Consider the following 14363-nt stretch of genomic DNA (forward strand, 5'->3'; position numbering starts at 1 on the left):
AAAACATCGATGCACAAGCTAATTAAAGATGTGGAAAACAGCAGATTTATTGAGGCACCAAAAAGTACGTATTTTAAATCAGAAAGTTGTGATGTTTGGGCATTTTTCTATTATATTAATTGACAGTCATTATAGTTGGCGTTCTACAATTCACCACAAGGTGGCAGCAATTTATTTTTGTCATTATAAGAGAGCAACCATAATATTGGAGTCACTATTATCATGAAGTTATATACAGAACATATGTTTTACCATCAACCCCAATGTACAGCTGTCTAACAGCTTGAAATTGTTTTACAATATTGCTATGCTGCTGTAATCCTGTTATAAGAACCCGTGTGACATGTTTGTCTGAGAAAATAAAATACATATCATTAAAAAAAAGAGAGCAACCTGGCTACGACAAAATGTAATCTGCATCTAGAAAGTATCCCTTCTTGGCTTGGATAAAACACATTATGACAATTGATCCTGTGAGCGGACGAACAAGTCCGTGCCACGTCATTGGCATTTGGGTTGACGGGTCGAGCAGGGAAATCATTTATTTCGATGCTCAGGCTTCTGTCCTCTGAGCAGAGTCTCATAGGCTTCTTGGATCTGTATAAACATCTTCTGTGCCTCTTCCATCTTGCTGCCAGGGTTGTGGTCTGGGTGCCACACCTTCACCAGCTCTCTGTAGCTATGTGTTATCTCATCCATAGAAGCCTCCTTATTCACTGACAACATCTGAAACACAACACAGACCTGTACAGCATGGGGCAGGCATAGTAGGGCATGCTCATTGAAATACAGAAAATCGAGCCAACCAGCAGCATCAATAGGATTTGACTGCATTATTGCTGTTGTAACCGCACAAAGGCAGCCACATCGATTGGATATTGCTATGGTAACTACCCCAGGGGCAGCAACATCAATGGTATCGACCCCTCTGCTATAGCTCAATGTTTCAATGTTACACAGTCATACTCACTTGCAGTGCCTCTCTCTCCCTCTGACTGCGCTCTGTGAGCAGGATCTCCAAAACCTTCCTCCAGCTCTCCTCCGAGGGGCCCCAGCCCGTGAAAGCACCCAGTATCCTATTAGTTTTAGTTTAGTTCAGTTTAGGTTTGAAAGATACTCATTATACATCGGACCAGAGGAGGCTGGTAGGGGGAGCTATAGGAGGACGGGATCATTGTAATGGCTGGAATGGAATTAATGAAAAGGTATCAAACACATCAAACATATGGAAACCACGTTTGACTCAATTCTATATATCCCATTATCGCCATTACAATGAGCCAGTCCTCCTATAGCTCCTCCCACCAGCCTCAGGACTAATCATCCTGGGTTCATACTCAAACATAAACAAGAACAAAATCCTATCCCTAAAAAGATCAATTCAGCAACTTCTTAAACTTATATTTGATTGTTTGTGTGTTTGTTTGTTTCTAGTTATGGTTGTACCTGTAGGGTAGCAGCAGGAAATACTCCACCACCGAGCGGAGCCAGGGAAAGAACCAGAACATGTCCAGCAGGGCTGCCACACAGTCAGACAGGTAGTAGAGAGTGGCTGTGGTGTTGTGGAAGATACTGTATCCCAGTGGAGCTGAGAATGCCAGCCAGACGAGGGCCAGACGGTAGAGACGAGGACCTATAGACAACAGGAAGAGACACATATGGATACAAGTAACACGATATTAGTAACAAGGAGGAGAATTGTTGATTCAGCGTTAGACACCAAGAGAAAATTGTGTTTTTTTATGACTGAAAACATAGGAAGGACAATATTTTCTACTACTCTATAGATATAGCAACAGTATCTGTATGTCTTCTGTAGTAATAGCCTCCAGGGCCAACAACGTCAATTTTTTTATAAAAAAAATGTAACGAGGCAAGTCAGTTCAGAACAAATTCTTATTTACAATGACGGCCTCGGAACAGTGGGTTAACTGCCTTGTTCAGGGTCAGATTTTTACCTTGTCAGCTCAGGGAGCTCGGTTACTAGTCCAACGCTCTAACCACTAGGCTACCTGCCGCCCCTACTTTATAGATAGTACTTGCTGTAAAAGGCCATCATAGGCAGGTTTGGGTGGACTTTGGCCTATTGTAATAGTGGAACATAGTTGGTTGGAGATTTCAAATCATGGGCCATGGTCTACATACCCAGTTCTTGTTGACTCCCAGAAGATGGATGGGTTTTGAACCTGCGGTGCTGTGACGCTGTGACGCTGGCAGCGATACTGATGGGCAGAGGGGAGATGGTGCTGCCATAGAAGATAGGGGAGGTGATGACACAGGCGATGAGGGTCTTGTGTAGGTCAGTTGTCTGCTCTCCCACACTGGAAACCAGGTGGACCCCGGCGCCCACACACAGCGGCAGTACAATCAGGTAGAAAAAACTCAGTGAGTTCAGGCCGATCAGTGCCACCGTTCCGAAATAGATCCCTACGGAAATCTGACCAGCAAATCTGGCAACGCTCACAGGTGGAGGTCTGGCTATAGGGTGCCTTTTGCTATCTCTTAACCCTCCTACTGTCTCCCGGTTGGCTTCTCCCACATATGCAGGGATACGAAAGAACTCTCTGGCCCAGCCAACTCCAAAGCCCCCAAGGGTTAGCATCCATAGCAGGGCATGGCTGTCTCTTCCTAAGTACAGGTGATGAAGGCCCAATGGTCCACCCATTGCCCATAAGGCATAGGTGACAGTCACACTTTTCGTCATGATGATAGGATGGATAGGATCTCAGTGGATCAACGTTTGGACTATAGAAGAAAAACAGTCATCCTTGAAGACGAGAGTCTGCATTTCATAAGCAAAAAGTTGATTATTTATGAAAGAAGGTTAACTCAGTCACAGGCTGAAAGTAATGAGCAAAAACGATGATATACGAGAACATACACACAGCACTCAGGGAAATACATACACGTCTTCATTGAAGGAAATAAATATGACACACATTGTAACTATGTAACAGTTATCATAGCCTAATTATGTAATTAGCACTGAACAAAAATACAAACATAACATGCAACAATTTCAAAGATTTTACTGTCTTACAGTTCATATAAGGAAATCGGTCAATTGAAATAAATTCATTGGGCCCTAATCTATGGTTTTCACATGACCAGGAATACAGATATGCATCTGTCAGTCAAAGACACCTTCAAAAAATGTAGGGGTGTGGATCAGAAAACCAGTCCGTATCTGGTGTGACCACCATTTGCCTCGTGCAGCGCGAGACATCTCCTTCGCATAGAGTTGATCAGACTGTTGATTGGGGCCTGTGGAATGTTGTCCCACTCCTCTTCAATGGTTGTGCGAAGTTGCTCAATATTAGCGGGAACTGGAACACACTGTTGTACACGTCGATCCAGAGCATCCCAAACATGCTCAATGGGTGACATGTCTGGTGAGTATGCAGGCCATGGAAGAACTGGGATGTTTTCAGTTTCCAGGAATTGTGTACAGATCCTTGCGACATGGGGCCGTGAATTATCATGCTGAAACATGAGGTGATGGCGACGGAGGAATGGCACGACAATGGGCCTCAGGATCTCGTCACGGTATCTCTGTGCATTCGAATTTGCATTGATAAAATCCAATTGTGTTCGTTGTCCGTAGTTTATGTCTGCCCATACCATAACCCACCGCCACCATGGGGCAATCAGTTCACAACGTTGACATCAGCAAACCGCTCCCCCACACGATGCAGTACACATTACGCTGTCTGCCATCTGCCTGGTTGCCATCTGCCTGGTACAGTTGAAACCGGGATTCATCTGTGAAGAGCACACTTTCCAGAGTGCCAGTGGCCATCGAAGGTGAGAATTTGCCCACTGAAGTCAGTTACGACGCCGAACTACAGTCAGGTCAAGACCCTGGTGCGGACGACGAGCCCACAGATGAGCTTCCCTGAGACGGTTTCTGACAGTTCGTGCAAAAATGATTTGGTTCTGCAAAACCACAGTTTCATCAGCTATCTGGGTGGCTGGTCTCAGACGAAGAAGAAGCCGGATGTGGAGATCCTGGGTTGTCATGGTTACACATGGTCTGCGGTTGTAAGGCCGGTTGGACGTACTGCCAAATTCTCTCAAAAGACATTGGAGGCGGCTTATCGTAGGAGAATTAACACTCAATTCTCTGGCAACAGCTCTGCTGGAAATTCCTGCAGTCGATTGCACACTCCCTCAAAACTGTGTCATTGTGTTGTGTGACAAAACGGCACATTTTAGTTTGGCCATTTATTGTTCCCTGCAAAAGGTGCACATGTGTAATGATTATGCTGTTTAATCAGATTATTGTTAAACCACACCTGTCAAGTGGATGGATTATATTGGCAAAGGAGAAATGCTCACTAACAGTGATATAAACAAATTTGTGCACAACATTTTTGAGAAATAAGCTTTTTGTGCGTACGGAACATTTCTGGGATCTTTTACTTCAGCTCATGAAACATGGGACCAACATTACATGTTGCGTTTATATTTTTGTTCAGTGTAGCTCTCTGAACATTTGTTCATGTTTAGGAATGGGAAGAACGAAGGGACAGAATCAGAGATAAAATATCAATAATACACAATTATAAACAGTAAAAACAGTACACTTTGGGTGCTACCGATCCATAACATGATAACAAAGCTAGACTGATAAGAACAAGAATATGCCGTTTTCATTGAACAAAATGAATCACTGCAGTATATCAAATTCTCTATGAATTTACCATTGAGTGTACCATTGATTAGACTTACATAAATATGATTTTGAGTTATTTTGTAAAAGATACAAACTTACGACACAAATCAATCTTGGCAGTACAAATTCTTCCGTGGTTTAGAGATTGTTATTGCATCAGTAATGGACTTTGGATGGTGACAATGAAGTTGATAGGCCTTCTGGGCCCTGAATAGGCACAATAAACTTCATTCACACTTCCTGGATAACTGCAATGATAAAACAGGCGTAAATATGGTAATTTGGGACAGAATACTTTCAATGTTTTAATAGTGGTGGAAAGTAAACAAATGTGTGTACATGCATGTTCCTGTCAATATTATGCTTCAGAAATGTATTATTTTATTATAGTAAAATACTTTGACAAAAATATCAGTGTCACACTGTGTTCAATTTGCATGAAACAATGCTTGGACCAATCAGCTCACAGCGAAGTCTCATCTGCCAATCACAATATACCCTAGGGAAATATTCAACCAATCAATACCAGATTTTTACATTTAATTGGGGAGATGCGGTCCCCCCAACCGCCACCGCTCCCATGTTGTGTTTGGAATTAGCTGTGTTCTCATCTACTGTCATAAATGGAACTTTAAATTCGAATCTTGAACATAATGTCAGCAAGAAAATACATCTAACCACTCTCCTGGACCGCTCTCCCCTTTCTCCACCCCTGCCCACGGCCCGCCCCGCACGCTTAAAACGCACTGAGGACCGTGATGCGTGCTAGTGGAGTTGAAACAGGGGTACATGACCGTTGTTTTGCCATTAGTTTAGGACACATGTAGGTAGCTTGCCACAATGTTCTAACCGGCGAGAGGTGCTTTGTTTTATCGCCCGGTCACCGCGCTTTTAGCCACGTTTTATGATATTTTAACCCATGCGTTATGGTTTCGTAGGATGGAAGTAGACGACGTGTCGGTTAGAGAGCAGCTTTTCCACAACAGAGTGCGAGAGACGTTTGTAAGTATCTTAACCTCATATAAAAGCATTTCAGCGAGATGTTCATCCGTGCTAACTACATTGTTGAAACATTTGTAACTGTTGTGTGTGTGTTCAATGAAAACCATGCCATGGATGCAGTGTTGTTGACTACTTAAGTACACATACTGACTTTTTGTGGGGGTGTATCTGGGTTCCGTAGGCTACTTTACTATTTATATTTTTGCTAACTTTTTACTTTACTACATTCCTTACGAAAATGATGCACTTTATACTCCATAGATTTTCCCTGACACCCAGAAGTACTCGTTACATTTTGAATGCTTAGTAGGACAGGAAAATGGTCATATCCACGCACTTTATCAAGATAACATCTCTGGTCATCCCTACTGTCTGATATCTGGCGGACTCACGAAACACAAATGCTTCGTTTGTAAATTATGTTGGATTGTACCCCAGGCTAAACGTAAATATTTTAAAACAAGACAATTGTGCAGTCTGATTTGCTTAATATAAATAATTCGAAATCTATACGTTTACTTTTGATACTGAAGTATATTTAAAACTAAATGTTTTTAGGCTTTAACTCAAGTAGTATTTTATAATAAACTGTAGCCATATGTTATTGCGAGGGACCCTACAGCTGGTACTGTGTGTGTGTGCCTCCAGCTGGTCATTATCCAGTAATGTAGCTGAGGCATAGCCCAATATTGGACTAAAGAGCCTAAGGTTACTCCTTAGTCCAAGCACCTTACGTTTTCTGTTTAAAGGGCGATTTTTGGCTCCGGAAGCCAAAACAGCCAAATTCTCCATCTAAACGGGAATTGTTTTTCAATTGCGGTACGGTTCTACAAACACTTTCACTAATGTACACTTACTGTACACCAAGTTGGGAGTAGGTCACTATTATTCGCGTCACAAGCAAGTCTCGAGTCACATTCTAAGAACGAGTCGAGTCGCAAGTTTTTTCAATCTTAAGCCCCCCAAAATAATTTGATGCATGTAACAACTTGCTCAACTACAAAGCTTTGTCTATTTTATTGAGGCTACCAGACTGCCCTTTATATTATTTTGTCTACAACATATTTATAATAAGGGTTCCGTTGAGAAAATTGGACCTCCCTGAAATGACAATGGATAGCACTTACCAAACCATCCCTGAGTGCTTGAAAACACAAAACAAATGACCCTCCCCTATACCCAAAATCATTAAAACAAAGTGGATAGCAGAGAACATGTCTACCGTTTACCCTCGCTTCTTGAACAGACCAGAGCCTTGGATGTGCAGTTCTAGAAGCTGTTCTCTGTCCTGCAAGCATTAGGCTACATGGCAACGCAGGAATTCTGATGGTTGTGTGTTTGCAGACCATCGTGGACAAGAGTAGGGGTGTAAAGATCTCCTTTATAGTAAAAGCATTGCAGAAATCGATCATTGTATTTGCAGGTCTGAGGATAAAAACATTTAATAAACATTTCATGCAATTCTACTTCATTTTACATATAAGCATCTTTTTTTAATGCCACACAAATGACTGAAATTGCAGGCCAAGAATGGACAGAGATAGGCCTGTGTGTTCATAGAAGTATATTTCTCCAATGCCAACCCAGTGTCTTGTTTGTAATGAAATTGTCCCTGTTTGCAAACAATTACATCGGAGACATCATTAGGAATCTGAGCATGGTACTTTCAAAAGTTCGGCCTACATTTCCACCCCCGACACGGTATGCTTACAGACTCAGAAACATTTAAGCTTTAACTGCTGGCTACTCTTCTGTGGTGTAACCCAATGGGAGAAGATCACACGTGTATCACCTAAATGCTGTCTGGGTTTGAACATCTTATAATGTACAGAAAGTAAATAGTTTAGTCAATTGATGGTGACAGAATTATTTTTCTTCCCAAGAAAAGTACAGTTTCTGTCTCCTCTGCTATAGATGGTTGTAGCTGTCTCTGAATGTCGTAGAAACAAAACATTAATATCCCCATATGCATCATAGTCGCGTCTTTCCTGGGTATTATACAGCTTTTTTTGTAGCACAAAGCATTGTGAAACAGCAAAGTTATCAATCATTTTATATAATAGGATCTGTTTTATTTTCTTAAATCTTTAGGTAAGGATGGGTAGGCCTGTGCTTTCTGCCATTTTCTTTGACTCCTCCTGAACTGCCACTGTAGGCCTACATAGCACAGCCATCGGTTAGGCAGCACACCAACAAGTTTTTGATCAGCAAGAGCAAAACAAGCTGAGGCTCGTGATCAAGACTATACATTTTAAATTTTTTAAAATTGAACCTTTATTTAACTAGGCAAGTCAGTTAAGAATTTGTTCTTATTTGCAATGACTGCCTAGGAACAGTGGGTTAACTGTCTTGTTCAGGGGCAGAAAGACAGATTTTTACCATGTCAGCTCAGGGTTTTGCTCTAGCAACATTGCGGTTACTGACCCAACGCTCTAACCACTAGGCTACCTAGTGGTTAAAAAAACCTATTCCCCCTCAGGAGACTGAAAAGATTTTGCATGGGTCCTCAAATCCTCAGAAGGTTCTACAGCTGCACAATCGAGAGCAATCCTGACGGGTTGCATCACTGCCTGGTATGGCAACTGCTGGGCCTCCGACTGCAAGGCACTACAGAGGATAGTGCGTACAGCCCAGTACATTACTGGGGCCAAGTTTCCTTCCATCCAGGTCCTCTATACCAGGCGGTGTCAGAGGAAGGCCCTAAAAATGGTCAGACTAGTCATACTGTTCTCTCTGCTACCGCACGGCAAGCGGTACCGGAGCTTCAAGTCTAGGTCTAAGAGGCTTCTGAACAGCTTCTACCCGCAAGCCATAAGACTCCTGAACATCTAATCAAATGGCTACCCAGACTACTTGCACTACCCATCCCAGCTATCTTAATCAATTTAGCCTCAAATAAATAAATAATTGTTTAAATAATGCAAAAACAAAGTGTTGGAGAAGAAAGTAAAAGTGCAATATGTGCCATGTAAGAAAGCTACCGTTTAATTTCCTTGCTCAAAACATGAGAACATAGAAAGCTGGTGGTTCCTTTTAACATATTCTTCAATATTCCCAGGTAAGTTTTAGGTTGTAGTTATTATAGGACTATTTCTCTCTATACCATTTGTATTTTATATACCTTTGACTATTGGATGTTTTTATAGGCACTCTAGTATTGCCAATGTAACAGTATAGCTTCCGTCCCTCTCCTCGCTCGAACCAGGAACACGATGACAATAGCCACCCTCGAAGCAGCAATACCCATGCAGAGCAAGGGGAACAACCACTCAAGTCTCAGAGTGAGTGATGTTTGAAACGCTATTAGCGCACACCCCGCTAACTAGCTAGTCATTTCACATCGGTTACACCAGCCTAATCTCGGGAGTTGCTAGGTTTGAAGTCATAAACAGCTGCTGGCAAACGCACGAACGTGCTGTTTGAATGAATGCTTACGAGCCTGCTGGTGCCTACCATCGCTCAGACTGCTCTATCAAATCATAGACTTAGTTATAACATGATAAAACACAGAAATACGAGTCTTGAGCCAATGGTCGAATCCGGAAACTATCATCTCGGAAACAAGAAGTTTATTCTTTCAGTGAAATACTGAACCGTTCCGTATTTTATCTAACGGGTGGCATCCATTAGTCTAAATATTCCTGTTACATTGCACAACCTTCAATGTTATGTCATAATTACATACACTTCTGGCAAATTAGGCAGCCCAAACTGTTGCGTATACACTGACTCTGCGTGCAATGAACGCAAGAGAAATGAGACTATTTCACCTGGTTAATATTGCCTGCTAACCTGGATTTCTTTTAGGTAAATATGCAGGTTTAAAAATATATACTTCTGTGTATTGATTTTAAGAAAGGCATTGATGTTTATGGTTAGGTATACATTGGAGCAACGATATGCACCGCATCGACTATATGCAACGCAGGACACGCTAGATTAACTAGTAATATCATCAACCATGTGTAGTTAACTAGTGATTATGATTGATTGTTTTTTATAAGATAAGTCTAATGCTAGCTCGCAACTTACCTTGGCTTACTGCATTCGTGTAACAGGCAGTCTCATCGTGGAGTGCAACGTAATCAGGTGGTTAGTGTTGGACTAGTTAACTGTAAGGTTGCAAGATTGAATCCCCCGAGCTGACAAGGTAAAAATCTGTCGTTCTGCCCTTGAACGAGGCAGTTAACCCACCGTTCCTAGGCCGTCATTGAAAATAGGAATGTGTTCTTAACTGACTTGCCTAGTTTAAATAAAGGTGTTAAAAAAACACACAAAAACGGCCAAATCATTATCCAAAAATACAGATTTCCGATTGTTATGAAAACTTGAAATCGGCCATTCCAATTTAATCGGTCGACCTAATTGTGACCACACCAGACCATTAGGCAATAAGCATCAGAAAATCCATCCCTCCCTACTCCGTATCAAAGGCTTGGTCTGACAAACTCTGTTTGCCGGAAAATAGCTGCTGGCTAAGGACGCTGCTGGGACACGTAGTATTTACTTTATCGCTCTTTACTTTAATTGCTGTTTGATCTGGCTTTTGAATTTAGCGCTTTTACCGGCGACATGGTTTTGTCTTTGCCCAATGTTTTTCGTTCAGCTTTTTGCAGCACCGGTCTGGTAAGGTTGAACTACTCTACTCTCGACAAAAGCTTCTCCCGGGTGGGTATTACTCCTACTCCTGTTGTCTGTTGCACTGCCGTTTGGATCCCACCCAGCGATCTGTTCCCCATCTGCCCTGGTCTGTCTACCCCTTCCACACTCTCATCCAAAACGCATGCACATAAATACACACACACAAAGCAGATTTTGGACTGTACTGCAAGCAATTATTGTAGGATTAGATAAACTGAACAAATATAAACGCACCATGAGACAGTTTCAAAGATTTTACGGAGTTACAGTTCATGTAAGGAAATCGGTCAATTGAAGTAATTTCTTTAGGTCCCATCTATGGATTTCACGTGGGTAGGTAGCCCCCAGACCTGTCAGGTGGATATGGGATTATCTTGGCAAAGGATAAATGCTCACAAACAGGGATGTAAACACATTTGAGAGAAATATGGATATTTTGTGCATATGGAACATTTTCTGAGATTTTTATTTCACGGGACCAATACTTTACATGTTGGGTTTATATTTTTGTTCCGTGTAGATTTACCACAAACAAGTATTCGGACCCCTTTTACCCCTTTTGTTACGTTACATCCTTATTCTAAATGGATTGAATAAATAAAAAATATTTGTTACATCAATCTAAACACAATAACAAGTGCTGTAACATGGAAATATGGCCGTGTGGGAACCCTATAAAGGTGTATATCATTTTAGCCTTTGTTTAATTTTTGTTTTGTTTCTCACCGTTATGAAAGGAAAGGTTCTTATGCTTCCAAATTCCATTCCACAAGGGACACATTTACATTTTCAGGCCCTTAACAACCCCCCTCCCCCGCACCCACAGAAGACTGTTTCTTGCAATGACTTGTGTGTAATATAATGGTCGTGAGAGCCATTATCAAGGGCCAGCTGAGACACAGAAGGGTGACCCAAGAAGGAGCCCTTTCTTGAATCTGTGGCCCTTCTCTTTTTTCCCCCTGGGGCCAATGCATGCATTCAAAGGTCTTAACACCAAGCCCGATCGCCAAGGGTCCCCTTCAAAAAAAATATGGGGGATTGGATGTGATGCAGACAATTACATTGCTGGAAGCTACATTCTATCTGCAATATTAAAGCTGATTAAACCCCCCCCCCCCCAAAAAAAAAAAAAAAACTAGATGTCTTTGGCAAATAATTGGTCTGGTCTAGGGCTGTGGTGGTGGTTATTGTCATGCAAAAGTCTGCCAGTCTCACGGTAATTTAGCATTAATTAACATTAATTAACAGCATCTCCAGGCCTCCATACAAGCCACATCCAGCCAGATAACATACAGTAATGTTTTTTCATATGTTTCTTTACACCTGCCATCACAATAAATACGTGTTAATTTAGCTGTATATTAAATGGATTTATTATACTTTTTTCAAATGTAGTTCCGAAGGAGTGCAACAGCAGCTTGTATGCTTGGAGGACTGGCGACGCTAAATGTGTTTATGGTAATTAATGCTCAATTTTTGGTCCAATGGAAATGCGAGAGGATGTGTGACAGCCGAGTGCAACTTTGCTAATCTGCGTACAATAATAAGTATCTTTTGTATTTTGAATATTATTTCTCGCTGGTATGAAAGTTGTTTCAAAGGTTTCCGAAACTGCAAGCGTGGATTATTACATTTTCAAAGTATTTAAATGAAGCGTTGGGATTGTAGTTCACATGAAGCCAACTGTGTTCCGTACCTTCTGCTGAGAACCTAAAGGGGGGGCCCTTGGCTTCTCAAGAACTTAGGTCCGGGGTGTTTTAATTCAGATTCTCAGTGTTAGAAACGGGAGACGGTTTATCGGAGCTCAAGGCGAGGCGCCATCTTAGCCATGAGCTAGCCATGAGCTAGCCTATGCTTCCTCTTCCAAAGCCTTGGTTATATAATGTAATGTTTGTGCTGTATTGAATTTACCTGACATGTTGACACTTGGCTTCAGCATGTTCACTTCCCTGTGAGATGCTACCCTGGTCTGGCCTGTTGGCACTGTACAGCTGCTCCCAACCTCCCGCTGAACTTCAGACCTGATTTAGTATGGCTTCAACAGGGCACATGGAGATGACCCTTAACCCCACAAAGCACAGCAGTTCTCATGTAGACTTAGCTACTCCAGAACAAGCCTTGTTCCATGAGCCAAGTAGATAATGGGTACTGTACTTTAGGCACTGTACAAACTAACATCTGATGACATGTATACTGGACAAAATTATAAATGCAACATCAATTTCATTGATTTTACTGAGTTACAGTTCATATGAGGAAATCAGTCAAAATACATTTATTAGGCACTAGTATATGGGTGTCTAATGACAGAGTACTGATATCTGTTGGTCCCAGGTACCTTTAAAAACAAGGTAGGGGCGTAGATCAGAGCCAGTCGGTATCTGTTGTGACCGCCATTTGTATCATACAGTGTGACAAATCTCATTCGCAATTGATCAGGCTGTTGATGGCCTGTGGAATGTTGTCCCAATCTTCAATGGCCGTGTGACATTGCTGGATGTTGGCGGGAACTGGAACATGCTGTCGTACACATTGATCCAGAGCATCCCAAACGTGCTCAATGGGTGATATGTCTGAGTATGCAGGCTATGGAAGAACTGGGATATTTGAACTTCTAGGAATTGTATACAGACCCTTGCGAGATGGGGCCATGCATTATCATGCTGAAACATGGCAGGACAAGGACTCTGTGTCTCGTTATCGCTGTGCATTCAAATTGCCATGCAATTGTTTTCGTTGGTTGTAGCTTATGCCTGCCCATACCATAACCCCACCGCCGCTCTGTTCACAACGTTGACATTAGCAAACCACTTGCCCACACAACGCCATGGTCTACGATTTTGAGGCCGGTTGAACGTACTGGCAAATTTTCTAAAACATTTGGAGGTGGCTTACGGTAGAAATTATCATTCAATTCTCTGGTAACAGCTCTGGTGAACATTCCTGCGGTCAGCATACCAATTGCATGCTCCCTCAACTTGAGACATCTGTGGCATTGTGTTGACAAAATGCACATTTTAGTGGCCTTTTATTGTCCCTTGCACAAGGTGCACCTCTTGTGATCATGCTGTTTAATCAGCTTCTTGATATGCCACACCTGTCAACAAGATTAATTATCTTGGCAAATGAGAGGCTCACTAATAGCGATGTACATTTTTTTTTTTAGCAAATTTGTGCGTATGGAACATTTCTGGGCTCTTATCTCAGTTTATGACAAATGCGACCAACACTTACATTTTTGTTCATAAATTGGTCATTTAATTTGTGTTTATTTTTCTTTTCTATATTGAATACATTTAAACATTCACATTGGAGGTTGGAAAAAGTATGTGAACCCCGAGGCTAATGACTTCTACAAAAGCTAATTGGAGTCAGCGAACCTGAATTTCAATCAATGAGACGAGATTGGAGATGTTGGTTTAGAGTTGCCCTGCCCGATATAAAACACTCTCAAAATGTGAGTTTGCTTTTCGCAAGAAGCATTGCCTGATGTGAATCATGCCTCAAACAAAAGAGATCTCAGAAGATTAAGAATTGCTGCCTTGCATAAAGCTGGAAAGGGTTACAAAAATATCTGTCAGTCCACGGTAAGCCAAATTTTCTATAAATGGAGAAAGTTCAGCACTGTTGCTACTCTCCCTAGGAGTGGCCGTCCTGCAAAGATGACTACAATATCAGAATGTTTAATGAGGTTAAGAAGAATCCTAGTGTCAGCTAACTACTTACAGAAATCTCAAACATGCTAACATCTGACGAGTTTACGATACGGTAAACACTAAACAAGAATGGTGTTCATGGGAGGACACCACGGAAAAGAAGCCACAGCTGTCCAAAAATGTTGCAGCACATCTGAAGTTTGCAAAAGACCACCTGGATGTTCCACAGCACTATTGGCTAAATATTCTGTGAACAGATTAAACTAAAACTGAGTTGTTTGGAAGGAACCTACAGCACATCAACCTCATCCCAACTGTAAAGTATGGTGGAGGGAGCCTCATGGTTTGCGGCTGCCTCAGGGCCTGGGCAACTTGCTATCGTTGGAAAG

General features: G+C 41.9%; 2 protein-coding genes across 8 annotated transcripts in view; one reads left to right on the forward strand and one right to left on the reverse strand.

Annotated features, from left to right (window-relative positions):
* Positions 1–22: 22 nt before the first annotated feature.
* Positions 23–4917, reverse strand: dnajc22 (DnaJ (Hsp40) homolog, subfamily C, member 22). Of its 3 annotated transcripts, none has more exons than XM_035739234.2 (5): positions 4775–4917; positions 2146–2745; positions 1447–1633; positions 971–1076; positions 23–726 (listed from the first exon to the last, which is right to left on the reverse strand). In XM_035739234.2, exons 2-5 carry the CDS (start codon positions 2702–2704, stop codon positions 538–540), a joined length of 1041 nt encoding a protein of 346 aa, XP_035595127.1. In that variant the 5' UTR covers positions 2705–2745; positions 4775–4917; the 3' UTR covers positions 23–537. The 3 variants fall into 3 exon arrangements, with proteins under 3 accessions (XP_035595127.1, XP_035595125.1, XP_035595126.1); XM_035739232.2 differs by having other exon boundaries at positions 2146–2782; positions 4775–4903; XM_035739233.2 differs by having other exon boundaries at positions 2146–2840; positions 4775–4851.
* Positions 4918–5241: 324 nt separating this feature from the next.
* The window catches only part of lmbr1l (limb development membrane protein 1-like), a 33364-nt gene continuing 24242 nt past the window's right edge, over positions 5242–14363 (forward strand). For 4 of the 5 annotated variants that reach the window (XM_035739237.2, XM_035739238.2, XM_035739239.2 and 1 more), the window contains exon 1: positions 5467–5677. In XM_035739237.2, coding sequence (XP_035595130.1) covers positions 5615–5677 — 63 coding nt within the window. In that variant the 5' untranslated portion in view covers positions 5467–5614. The other variant, XM_035739235.2, reaches the window with a different exon arrangement.

Source organism: Oncorhynchus keta, chromosome 27 (genome assembly GCF_023373465.1).
Source record: "Oncorhynchus keta strain PuntledgeMale-10-30-2019 chromosome 27, Oket_V2, whole genome shotgun sequence".
NCBI classification, from domain to species: domain Eukaryota; kingdom Metazoa; phylum Chordata; class Actinopteri; order Salmoniformes; family Salmonidae; genus Oncorhynchus; species Oncorhynchus keta.

Coding starts and splice junctions, on each gene's coding strand:
- dnajc22 (XM_035739234.2), bottom strand. CDS start 2,704: ATGACGAAAAGTGTGACTGTCACCTATGCCTTATGGGCAATGGGTGGA. Junction 1,634..2,145: donor TGGGAGTCAACAAGAACTGG/GTATGTAGACCA, acceptor TGTTGTCTATAG/GTCCTCGTCTCTACCGTCTG. Junction 727..970: donor GGGAGAGAGAGGCACTGCAA/GTGAGTATGACT, acceptor GTTGTGTTTCAG/ATGTTGTCAGTGAATAAGGA.